This window comes from Melospiza georgiana, chromosome 14 (assembly GCF_028018845.1).
Source record: "Melospiza georgiana isolate bMelGeo1 chromosome 14, bMelGeo1.pri, whole genome shotgun sequence".
Classification (NCBI taxonomy): Eukaryota; Metazoa; Chordata; class Aves; order Passeriformes; family Passerellidae; genus Melospiza; species Melospiza georgiana.
Genome location: NC_080443.1, coordinates 10,806,377 through 10,819,471, shown reverse-complemented (window position 1 = coordinate 10,819,471; position 13,095 = coordinate 10,806,377). Strand labels below are relative to the sequence as shown.

At 39.1% G+C, this 13,095-nt stretch overlaps 1 protein-coding gene and 1 long non-coding RNA gene across 3 annotated transcripts in view; one reads left to right on the top strand and one right to left on the bottom strand.

Moving 5' to 3' along the window:
* Nucleotides 1-2,507, bottom strand: part of FTO (FTO alpha-ketoglutarate dependent dioxygenase) — a 229,248-nt gene extending 226,741 nt beyond the window's left edge. For both annotated transcript variants that reach the window (XM_058034316.1, XM_058034317.1), the window contains exon 1: nt 2,440-2,507. In XM_058034316.1, the coding sequence (XP_057890299.1) occupies nt 2,440-2,478 (39 nt within the window). In that variant the 5' untranslated portion in view covers nt 2,479-2,507. The remainder of the gene's footprint in view (nt 1-2,439) is intronic.
* A 128-nt stretch (nt 2,508-2,635) lies between these two features.
* On the top strand, nt 2,636-8,896 carry LOC131089293 (uncharacterized). Its single transcript, XR_009115235.1, has 5 exons — nt 2,636-2,695; nt 5,994-6,066; nt 6,750-6,841; nt 7,622-7,766; nt 8,677-8,896. It is a non-coding gene; the product is annotated as an uncharacterized LOC131089293 (long non-coding RNA).
* Nucleotides 8,897-13,095: the final 4,199 nt, after the last annotated feature.

Below are 13,095 nucleotides of genomic sequence, written 5' to 3'. Positions count from 1 at the left end.
TGCATCCTCCTCCTCTTGTCTTGGAACACCACATACTAGCACAAACAATTTCATTTCTGCTACACATTTAATCTTACTCAACCCAACTGAGTGATCTGCAAAGTGGAAATTGCTGTATGACAGCACTTCACTCTACAGAACTTCTACCACATGTATTTGGAACAGAAATGTTCTTCTATAACAGCATAAATCAAAACTTGCTATATATACAAGAAAATTTGAGCCAGAGAAAAGTTTATCACATATAAGAAACATACTACATAATTACAAAGCAAAAGCCAATCAGTGGGATTCTGACAGACAGCATTTAACTGTACACAATTACAGCAAAACAAGAACTTTTATTCAGGATTTAATTCTGGAAAACAAGAGACTTTGCCAGAAGACACATAATCCAAACCAGCTTCTTTACCCAACCACTTCCCTCTCAGTAGTAGGCCTCATAAATCTTAGTCTCCAGAAGAGGCTGGGTTAACCTCACTAATATTTGGTTTGCTAAAAAATATTTTAATCAGTACCTAAATGGAAGTCTTGGCAAAACTGCCTCAATAAAGACACTGTTCCTTTGTCTTCAACATTTCTCAGGTGATCAACATAAGCTAGGAATGGCTAAACCAAGGACTGAAGAGTGACTTGACACATTGCCAGGAGCCCTGAGATTACATCTCCAATTAAGTTGTAGAAAACAATCAGTATGAGGACGCTTCCGTGGGGAAAAAACCACTTCCTTCTAGCATATCCCCTCCTTTTCTCATTGCTGCTTTCTCCTTTGGCAGCCTTTATTCTAAGACATTCTACAGGCTCATTTTGCTTCACTTTCAATAAACTAAGCTTCTCTCTAGTAGTACCCAGCTTACCACATCCCTCTAAGTAAGTATTGACACCTTTAAACTCTCTGTAAGAATCTCTTCTCTTTCATCCTTCTCTGTCTGTGCACCCACAACATTCAGTTGTGTCTTTAGCAGTACTCTTGCACTTGACCTCAAGTTTTTCTCATGCATTGTTCTTGACAGCTCTTCAAGTGCCATTCCTCCTAGAGCTTTTCCCATTGAAGCTCACAGCACCATCTTTATACCCCTCACAGGTATCCCTGAGCTATTATCTTATCAAGGGCCATTATTCTCCTAATGAAATGAATCTCAAATACATTCAAGAAGACCCATTGACAAGACAAAGGCCCTTGGATGGACAGCACAAACGTACAGGCTACAAGAATTACGGGTTGAGGTTTTTTCTGCAACGTATTGGATGGGACATCTGCATATGTTTTGACATATATGAAAAGGGTGAGAACACAAATGTAACACTGAAATTGCTATCCCTCAGCAACTTGGGATAGCAGAAAGACAAATTACAAAAGGACGAGGTAGTCTTTAAAGAGTTGTTATGAAACTTACTAGGGCAAAGAGGCCCTAAAGTTTTCTAGTAAAATACTTAGTTGGAAACTTACATCAGATCTTTTCCCTGGCTTTGCAGGGAATTGTATATGTAACGCTGCATAGTAAATTAACAGCAATACCAAAATCAGCACGGTCTCTGTTCAGGTGTATGAGATTAGCATTTTCAAAGGCATTTTCTAAATTTATATAGAATTAGCCTTCCTTTCACTAACACCTCTAATATCGGTACCGTGCTTCCAAACAAGTCACTTACTGGTTCTCAGTACTACTGTTTTGTAAACAAAATCAGCACAAGTACAACAACCATTAACAGCTGAAGTAAAACATTGTACAATGTAGTAAAACAGGCCTTTCAAAGACACCTGAAACAGCAAACATTCAGCACTCCTGTTTGCTTCCACAGACAGTGAAATAGCATCTTCAGTGGAAGCGTGGAACAGCATTGCATCTAAACACGTGAGCAAGAAAAGAAACATTATAAAGCTCGGGCGGCATAAGAGACTTCAAAATATTTATTTAGGTCAGGCTTAGTGTAGAGTACTTTTAAATTTAAGAATGAGGCGCAGTTACACAGTGCATCATCTCACTGCGAATGTTTCGACAAACACAAACACACACTCCATCATTTTCGTCATATACCACAGAACTCTCTTTTAAACAGAAATATCGTGCCCAGCTGGCACACGCCTTTACCACTAGCTCCTGTTAACGCTGTACGAGGTGCCCCCCATTCAGGGGAGGGGGATCGGGCATTTCCTTGCCAGCTCGAGCAGAGCCCGCAGCCCGGGCAACCCGGCGGAGCCCCGGGGCGGTGCTGGGCACACGCGGCCGTGCGGAGCTCACCCCGGGGCCGGGGCTCCCTCCTTCTCACTATGAACTTCACGGCGGCCTCGCAGTCCCCTCGCTCGGGGCTCCAGCACTGGAGCTACCGGAGCCCCGGGGACTCTGCCCCGCACAGCCCCACGAGCGGCGGAGAGGGCTGGCCACGGACACACACGCTGCTCGGGGCTGCGGGGAGCAGGAAGCAAACGGAAGGTACCTTCAGCTCTTTCTCCCGCTCCCCTGCTCTCCTCTTCATGGTGCCGCCTTAGCCGTCCACCCAAAGCGGAGCGGCACCGCGGGAGCCCCGCGCAGCTCCGCCGGCAGCGGCCGGACCGCAGCTCCGCGGGCAGTGCGCGGCTCCGCCCCGAACTTCAAGTCCCGGCAGGCCCAGGGCGGCCCGGAAGGGGAAGGGCCCGCTTGGCAGCGGCGGCCGCTGCTTACGGAGCGCTCGGGAGCCCGGGCTGGCGGGGGCTGTGAGTACGGGGGGAGCCTCTCCTCCTCCGGGCACGGAGCGGGGCGCTGGAGCTGCCCGCGGCTGTGGCGTCCTGCAGCGGGCGGTTCCCAGCGGGGCTGGCGGGACCCGCGGGGCTGCGGGCGGCGGTTCCGGAGCCGAGCGGCTCCTCCTCGCTCGGTGCCCGGGGGAAGAGGCCGGAGCCTCAGCGTTTGGTTCAGAGGAGCCCCGTAGGCCTGTGTTTGTACCGGGAAGGGCTGGTTTGAAGCGGGAGCTGGGCTCCTGTGCCCGAGGGCTCTGTAGGCGTTCCTCCAGGAGGCGAGCGCTGCCCTTCCAGCCCCGCCAGGCACCGCCGCAGCTGGCGCGGCTCGATCAAAACTGGGAAGCTTGTACAGTATGTGGAAGGCAAGACACGATTGTTTGGATTTTTCTGTGTTGAAGTAGGACTCACGGGTCTGAGAGATGTTTCTTCCCTTAAGTTGTTGTGATCCCATTTCCTAACATCTTCCATATCGTTTTTTCCCTGTCCGTTTCCCAAAACACACAGCACTGCAACACATGATATTTGAAAGATGATATGTGTGTGTATTTGTACCAGATAATAAATGAGATTATTCTGGGTTACAAGACCAATAAAGTGCAAGCATGTATAGTTTAAGGACTCAGTGGAAAGAGAACATAGGCTGGAAATACATTATGATAAGCTAAGATAGGTGGGTGGTCCCTCCCACCTCCTTTTTTAAATTCCCTCTACCAGGGAAGTGGGATTTTGTAACAAAAGTATCATCTTGTCCATGTCTGACGCTCAAATTCAAAAACCATGTTGAAACAATTAAGTTGTAGTTCTTCTGCTTTCACTAGAAACCCCCTCACTGCAAGTCACCTATATCCCCGTTGACTGAGAACTTTCAAAAGATTAAGTAATCCCTGCTCAGTTTTGCTACCTTTGAATGATGTTGGTACAAAAGTACACTTCTGTGAGTTGTATAGGAATCTGGACCTAAAGCATGAGCTTTGATAAGTATTAATTTTAATAGTATCAGACTTGTATAACAGAGCAAAGTTGTGTGCACTTCTTTGTTGTAAATTTTCAGATACAGGTAGTGATAGAACCACTTTTGTAGGTAGTGAAGTGTGTAAGAGAGTTACAGTTTCTTTAACTTTAGTAGTTACATTGAAAATTCTTGCTTATACCTCACCTGAAGTTCTTACAGGTTAATCCCAGAGATATGGGGAATATTCCTCTCTTTGTACACTGAGCTCTCTAGTTTTGAGAAACAATCTGTGCTGAAGTGATTGTAGGGTATCCTTTCTTGGAAATAAAGCCTGGTTTAAGTTTTTAAGGTTGAGGATGGCATGTGGATCTGTCCAGATGCAAATACAAATTTACATCTCTCTCACTTTGTTATGCTTTCTTTGAGGAAATGCTGCACTTTTAAGTGCCATAACTTTTGTAGCAATGTTGCTGTGCAGTTTTGTCAGATGTAATCACTTTGGAAATGCTTTCAAAAGTAATACACAATGCCATGGAGAAATTTCATATGCTTTTAGAAATAACGCTGTAACTGGACTGCAAGGAAAAGTAATTTTGTTTAAGTGTTTGTGATTGACACTCAGATAATATTCAAAGAGGAGCTGTAACATATGTAACACATGCTTTGATGTTTGAAGTGTCCTCTCTCAAAGCAGCAGCATAACTGGTGGTTATTAGTGATTATTAAAGACATGGGTATGTTACTAATCAGGCAACTAAGTTGCCAAGCCAAATTCTAAATCTGTAATTATATTTGGTCTCCTTAAAACGAGGAGACATGTTTGTACTATTTCTGTCTAAAACCACTGTATCTGATAAAACCAATTAATATGGTTGGTTTTTTCTTTTTCTTTTTCTGTGGCCCATGACAGAAAAGACAGCTGAATGCTTAGTTTCTGACACTTTGTAATGGAAATGAAACAATTCTTCTTCTTCCTTTTGAAAATTTGACCTTCTAAGTTTTCAGGACAGTTTAGATTTGAAGCTGCTTTATTTTGTCACTTCAAATCATGTCATGTTGCCAGTCAAAATTGGCTTTGTGTGCATCTCTGCTGTGTTAGTTTGCTTACAGCTCAAGTATTTCTGTGGTTTTGCTGCAGCCAGTAATGGATTACTACTGACAAAAGTTGTTTGTTTATTTGAGTGACAAGCATGTGTTGTTTTGTCTCTGGTTTTAAGTGAGTAGGTTTCTCTCATACTGAAGATAACAGGCAGGTATCTATAGTAAAGTTTCTTCAGCAAACAGTGAAAGCCAGTAATGTTTGTCCATGCCTGTTACTGTTCTGGAATTTTTGAAGCCTGATTTTGATAGATCACAAACATTGTGGAGTCATGCTGATAAAATACTTGTTTAGCTCTTGAGGCCCAAAAAAGCCTCTGTCATTTTTAATTTGTGAAAGGAAGGACAACCACATTCTAGAAAAATGTACAGTGGTACCTTCTCTTTGCTACCATCATGAACCAAATTCAGCTGATCCTCTGGAGGCAAAATGTCTGTTTCCCTTTGATCTCAGTTGCTGTAGCCATACTGGTACAGAGACATAAAATAGTAACCACAATAATGAACCTAGACCTGAGTGAAGCCAATGATGGCAGATAGAGCTAATTTAACAAATTACAAAGAAGTTTGGAGGATTTTCTAAGAGCAAAAAGCACCAAGGATGCTGAGGAACTGGATTCCAGTGGATATGTGTTTGCATTGCCAATTGTGCCATTGGCTGAGTGGTGTGGACATCAACATCCCAGAGCAGTGTTCTCTGTCACTGCCAACATTGAAACTGCAACCATATTGCAAGTCTACAACTGTAGATCAGTTCACTTCTATGGTCATGATAAGGAAACATTTGTTCCACATGGAAGAAAAATGTGTTCCTGTTTATTCATAAACAGTGAAGTCTGGAAATAATATTTTATCATAAATTTTAGTGATGAAAAAACCAGAAGATTAAAAACAAGACTGACTTGTTGGAAACTAAATTTCCATTAATCCCTTTTATTTCTTTAGAACAAAGCCATAAGGAGAGTTATTTATGATGGAAGAAAAAGCTTAGGCAGCACTTTTGATTATGATTGAATTAACAGATATTTCATGGGCTGTCTGTTGATTGTACCATGTTGCTTCTGCCCTCTGATGCAAGTCTCTAGTAGCATCACTGTTAATTTCCCAGTGCTTTCCTAGATGGTTCTGGATTGACTGAGGATTTATATCACCTGAGGAGTGTAACAGTGGTTTTGGGGATAAGACTGTCAAAAGGACTTCATGTCTCTCCTTTTCCTGTTGTTTCAGCATTATTTGACTCAGTGACCAACATGTAATTTTCTGCACCAGAAGACAAGAAGGAAACAGCAGTTGTTAAGAAGTATGTTCATATATTACACCAAAACAAATGTAGTACATTTTCACATTAATACTTTCCTAATCTCACTTTGTCATGTAGGTAAGCTTTCTGTTGCTGCAAGATAGAATCATGTTCAGATTTATGAGAATCATTCATAGGAGACTTTCTGTCTTAAAAAGTAATTTCTTATATGACAGTGATTGAAAGAAGACAGGGAGAATGCCAGACAACACTGGAATGCCTTCATGACCCCCAGCACCTGTTTCAAAGAGTTCCATTCAAAACATGGAAGATGGCATTACTCATCTACCATTCAATGCCTTAAGCTTTTACCTCTCTTAATTTTAAAAAACCCAACTAAACAAAAAACCCACAGGTCCCCTTCTCACATCTACTTGGAAATATGGCCTTAGCCCAAAGATTCCTGAAAACAACAGAGCTAGAACTTAAAAAACTATTTGTACATACATTAAATAGAATTGGAGCTATTGCTCAACAAAGGTGTATCTTTTGAATGGATTGAAACTGGCATAAAATTGAGAACTTCAGAGTTTAGATTGCAGTCTAGCTGAAATACTATTCAGAAGTCTGTCATTTCAGTGAATCTGCCATAACTTTTGCCTTCATTTCATATGGTGTATTGTTCTAGTCTCAGTTTAAATAACAGATGAAGAGGAATTTCATTTGAATTTTGTTATCCCTAGATAAGCCATGCCTGCTGCAGCTGATGTAACTGTGGGGGACCTGCCTGTGAGACATACAGGTCTAACTCCAGCTGGAACTGAAGGATTACAAGGTTTGTACCAGCTGCTATTTATTACAGCTACAGACTTTGATCAGTGGCTTCTTTAGTTTCTTTCTAAAAATGTTTCTGATGTTGCCACTCACAAAATTAAGTTCAAATACCATTCAAAATCTGGGTTAAATTGTGAAAGATGCTGTGACCCATTCTATGTTCAAGTTGCTTGTTATAAGAGGGGAGTTGCTGTGAGATGGTAAAAACTGAAAATGTCATTGAGCTGTAACATTCATACTTCCAGAAGAAAAGAGGATTTTTTTGCTGAACCAAGGACAAGGCCAGATCAATTTCACAAAATGTGAACCAAAAGTATTATGCAATTCTGCTATGTCACTCAGCTGCTATTAGAATGGAACAACTGGGCTCAGTCTTGTATCTGAGTAAATTTACAGAATTATGAGTTATTATTTTCAAGCTTCAAGATACTATGTTAACTTTGGAACAGATTAGAAAAAATCCCTTAGGTAATCCTTATTTTGAGATAGCATATTGGGCAGAACCTGGTTACTTGGTAAACAGTTACCTTTGTGTTGTCTAGTATGAAAACAGGTTGCTGTATAATTTTAATTGCTTTTTTTTTTAATCTGGAAGAGGAAGGAAAAAGGAAGTGGTTAAAATTACTATAAATCCAAAAAAATTAACAGACTCATACAAGTGTAAAATATAAAATTACTTGAAAAGTTGGGAGTGACTCAGTATTTCATAATGAGTTTTGACTTTGAGCTACATGTTGTTGAATGTATTGAAGGTAATTTAAAGTTGTCTTGGTTTGGGTAGAATCATGAACTGCACAGAATATGAAAGCTCAATGAGCCAGGTAACAAACCAGTCAAGAAGAACTGGAGGACAGGTTTCTTCATGTACATGATGATCACATCTTACTCCAGCAGTGTGAAAATGAGCAAGAGGAAAAAACTAAAAGGTATGAAGGTTAATACTTTTATTTTAGCTTACAGTAATATTTTTGTCCTTTAAAACATCAACAGATTAAAAATGCTGATTTCTCTCAGAGCACTTTTTAAGCAGTAGCAAAAATTCCTCTTTGGAATGAATTTTTAATTTCTGGTTATGTCTGTATGTATGTCTTTGTGGTGGACTGTATTAGATCTCCCTGCACTGAGCTACAGTGCTGTCTGTCACTTTGGAGCTGGTACCTTGTGCTCAGAGCTGTGCTGTTAGAGTGTTCTGGGAGCTGTAGAAGAGGCTATGGAAGCCTAATGATTCATCAGGAATTTCATTCTAGAATCAAAATTGTCTGTACAGTGAGATTCCATCCCTGTTATTAAACTCAGTGCTGTGCTAGCAAACCAGTATGGGCTCAGCAGAAGTGTTCATGGTATTACTGCCTTGCAGGAGGGCTGATTAATCCAAAAGCACTGTGACTGTGCTCACATTGTGCTGTACTTAATAAAGTCATGCTGCATTCAAACAAGGTGTCAGAAACTAAAAGATTCACAAGAGGGCATCTGAAAATATTGCTTCTGTAGATGGGACTATTTCATAATTTTTTTAAGTCCAAGTAATTCTTTCCTTCTGACTCAGTATTCAGTGAATCAAGAACAAATTGACCAGCATGACATGACTTCCATCTTTTCTGTCAGTCTGTTGTCAAATCCAAGATGGTGGAACAAATGAATTGTTTGCTTATTCCAAAGGGATTTCCTGTGTTTCTGTTGGATGCCTTACCAAATGCACTCATCATCCACTCAGGTAGCATTACACAGAATGTTCAAATTGGAGTACCTGAATTAATGCTTTATGGCAGAGAAAATAAAAAATACAGTGTTTGCTAGAGAAAAAACTTAACTCCTCAAGTTGAATTTCTTTTCCAGCATTCCTTGCCAAAACCCTTTTAACTAGAAGTTTGGAATGAATTTGCAGTAGAAGAACATTGAAAAAACTCCATGTAAACAAAAAACCTGCTTACAGGCAAGTAACATTCTGTGACATCCTGAAGTTATTAGGGATTTTTTTTTGTTTCACTTTTGTTCTTTTAAGTAGAAGCTTCTGTCCACAAGTATACAAAAAATAAAACAAGTCCTTTTAAACAAATGAAGTGTGTCCTTATTTTCAGTTTTCTTTCTGGACCTTCAAAAATAGATTTCCTGTAAACTAGATACAGGTCTCAAAGATGTGCAACCGACTTTGTAAAGTCTTGAACTTGTCTCTCTCATCAAAGCCACCTTTTCTTTCTTTATATGCCAAGTTTTTTGCATTCACTTCTGGGTATGTTTTCTGTTCATGCATGTTACATCACCCCCACATGCCCTCACAGCCTTTTGTTCTAGCTTACCAATGTTTATCAGAACCAAGGGAAATCAAAGGTACAACCTTTCAGATACCAAAAGCAAAATTTGTATCCTTCTAAAGACAGATGACAGACATAACCTCTGTATCTAATTATATTCGGCAGCTAACTGTTCCTTCTCCAAAGCACACTGGAAATATTTGCCATGTAGTATGGTAATGAGAACTATTAAGTTTTTTTTTTGCCAGAGTACCTTCTTAAATATCTCCACCTATATATTTCAGCCACTTTAGACATGGAATATATATTTAAATCCCAAAATACTAGAAATTGTATATAATTGGAATGTTGCATATTATTAGCATTCTTTCAATAGCTGAATGTTCTGTGGAATTGGAGCTTTTATAGTTTGCCCCACCACATATCAAATCTGTAACTTTACTTAACAGCATGCAGAGGTTCCTATATAAGGTCATGCGTTAAAAATTACATTTAAGCACCATATGGAGTAAATATGTGTCCTCCCTTTGCTAACCTTAAATGATAAGCCTTAGGAAACTGTTATTTGTCAGTGCTATAAAGCAGATTGCTGCACAGTGGTTTCAATTATCTTCAAAGAGTTCTTCACAGGCAGTAATAGTTATATCAAAACCTGAAATTTATTATTCAGGTTCTATGCTGAAGTCTTCACAGTGATTATGTTCCTTTCAACAGAATGCTTTTTATGCTGACTTTTCACATTCTTTTTCATCTTTTTTATTATTTTCCCCAGAATGACCACCAAGTTAATACAGCTTGTTAATGATAGAAAAAGTCTGAACAGGTTGGTGGCGGCCCCAAGTGGCTGGGTCAGGCCTGGAGCTGGAAGGCAGGATTGTGCCTTGACAAGAAAAAGTTCATGAGCCTGAGAAACAAAATGAGAGCCTCCCCTTTCAGCTGACCAGCAGCTCCAGATTCCAGGCCACAGACCTTGTCCATCCAGCTGGGTTCAATCTTTTATTAGCAGTGCTCTCAGAAAAGTGAGCGAGGCTGCTGATATGCCAGAGCACACAAGGAAAGGTGTAATTCACATTTATTAAAAACAATGGTTTATATCCCTAACAATTGCTTCACTGTAGCAAGTCCATACTGGTTTTTGTTCATCAGTGGGCAATAATAGTACCTGTAGGCAGAAAGGTTGTTCTTTCCCCTTGTTCTTTTATTTATTTATAGCAGCCATGATAACTTGCTTGCCTTTGAAGTCCTTATTATGAGAATCCACAGTAGTTGGGGTTAAACAAAAGTACAGATTTGAGAAGACAGTAGCTATCAGGCAAGTTTTCTAATAGTTAAAATCATTGGACTTCCTTAGTAAAACTTCTCTACATGTTAAAGGGTTATAAAAGTAGTATATGAAAAAGTTTAGTGTTTTTATGTAATAACAAAGTTTCACATCTGTACTTTGTTTGCACATGTTTTTCCTTTTTTAATTTCAAGGTTTGTTCTAGTCTCTTGATACATGTGTGCACAGCACTGCAGACTTGAAAAATCTCTCACACATGTGGGCTTTGAAAAGCAAATACTACAATGCAGCCATCTATAATGGTGCTTTTTACTGTTGAGACTTTGTGCTTAAGGCAGGCTCCTTCTCACTGTAGTTACATTTAGGAATTACACTTTAAAACTTTCATATTTTCATAGGAACATTATCAGTTAACCTATACACTGAACTGCTAATGTATTTTAAAGAAACCCAACAGCTACTGCAGATTCAAACCCGAGTCAGCAGAATTGTCTCCTTAACTTCCAGAGATCATGGATCAAGCTGGTGGCCAGTTACACCTCACACCAGTCTTCATTTTTATTACATTGATTCAGGTATATGATAACAGCAACAAGTCTCGTGTTTTTAGATTTAAAAAAATGTTTGTTTCTACCAATTTGCCTATCTAATCTATTTGTAGTGGAAGTTTTGATGATTTTCACACACCCATGTTTTTACACTTCATATCATTGATTGGGCAGTTTTATTCCCAAAATCAATTTGTTTGGTTTTTGTCTTGACAATGCAAAAATAGGTTGGAAATATAATAAATTTATTCAGGCCCAGTGCTACCAGGTAGAAGAGGGACTTGGTTTTGGGAATACAGATCAAATGTTGATATGACAGAATGGGAGGGCTTATCTTGGTATAAAAACAGATCCAGATCTAAGATGTCCTGTGCAGAACTAGGATTGGGATCACATTGATTAAGGCAGAGATTCTGAAACTGAAGCAAACATGAGTAATTAAAATCAAAAAAAGGAAAAGTTGTTCACAGAAGGTCCAACTCAGATAACAATGTCCAGAAATTTCATAGAAGTTCTGATGTGTCAGTCTGTTTTCTAAAACCTTGTCCAAACCAGAGGGAATTCTGGTAATTTGAGTGCTCTGAATATGCAATTTCTTGAACACATTTTCATAAGGTGAACACTTACTAGAAATCTAGTAACCAATACTCAGAACTTGAACACAGTAGCATTGTCTTCCATAAGGACAGAGAATACTTTCTATAATATTCATTAAACATTAACTATTTCATGGTTTTGGCTTGCATATGTCCTCGTCCTGCCCTTTTGGTCAATGATTATAAACCCAACAGACTGATCTTGCATTTCTGCCCTCTTTTTTTAAAGACTGCTGAACTCGTAGATTGCTCAGTCAAGCCTCTCAAATAATTTTTAATGCAGATCAGAAAACATGCAGGACACTTATACAAAAATAAAATGCCAGGAAAAATTCAGGAGATCCTGGCTGTCTCTAGGTTATGAAGAGACAAAAAAAAAAAATCCACAAAGAATAAATATACCTTACTGGGTATTTGGCTGCTTTAAAAATAGCACAGCAAATTGATCCAAAAGATCTTCAATTAATTCTTGCAAAATTTTAGGTATAAATTCATAGCAAACAATTTAATGTTCATTACTGCCCATGGATAATTTGGAATCTAGCAATAGTAGAAAACTATTGGCCTTGTATGAGGGTAGAGCAGCAAATTAGGTGTAGCTGTGCAGTGCAGTAAAGTGAGGCAAACATGCAGAATGTGTTCATAATACAGCCTATATTAGTTAAATCTTTTATCCATCTTTCTCTTTTTTGCTTTTGCAAAAAATAAATGCAAGATTTTGCACCTTTGCATGTATGTTTCCCTTTTGACTGTTTCAGTTTCAGACTGGTACCTTTAATGACGTTAAGGATCTAGTGGCATGATCCTGCAGTCCTTGCTAGTTTGATTTCAGTGGAAGTTCTCCTTGATAAGAAATATGTCATCAGTTCTTTAGCTGCCTTTCAAGGGAGGAACCCCGTTACTATGTGTGAGCATTCTTTTGTGCAGCAGTGGTGCTACATAAATAATACATCATAATGTTTGCTATTAAATTATTCACAGAGTCATAAGTCTCCCCTATTCAGAATTTCCTTTATATAGTTTAAATAGGTTAAAGAAGTTATCATAAATAATGTCTCAGTCTGTGCCTACAGTGAATTTAGAAAATATTTTAAATATTTTTTCATTATTTGAAAGTAATCTGTTTCGAAGAACTTCCATGCTTCGTTTTAGTATGAACACTCTTCTTGAAGTACAGCAGACAGAAACAGAAGATGACATCTAAATTTGATGTCAACTACCATTCATTAAAAGTGAAAACTTTTAAGGAGTCTGAAAGTGAAGATGAACTTCAAATTCAGCTTAAAAAAATCTTCAGATAAAGCTGTGCTCTAAAAAGTAGTGGAGATTATTTATGTTCATCAAATTACTTGTATCCAAACCACGATACTTGACCTAAGTTACTATCTGTGAGTTAAGTTCTGAAATTATTTCCTTTATAGTCTATTTCTAGTTAGAAACCTGATAGAAGATATGCTAGTACTCGAGAGATGCTGTGTTTGACTGAAAATACTGGGAAATAAATTGAAAAATGTCCATCAGTACATATGTAGTGTAGTGTGTGTTCTATCATTTTGCCACCAGAATACTTTATGGAA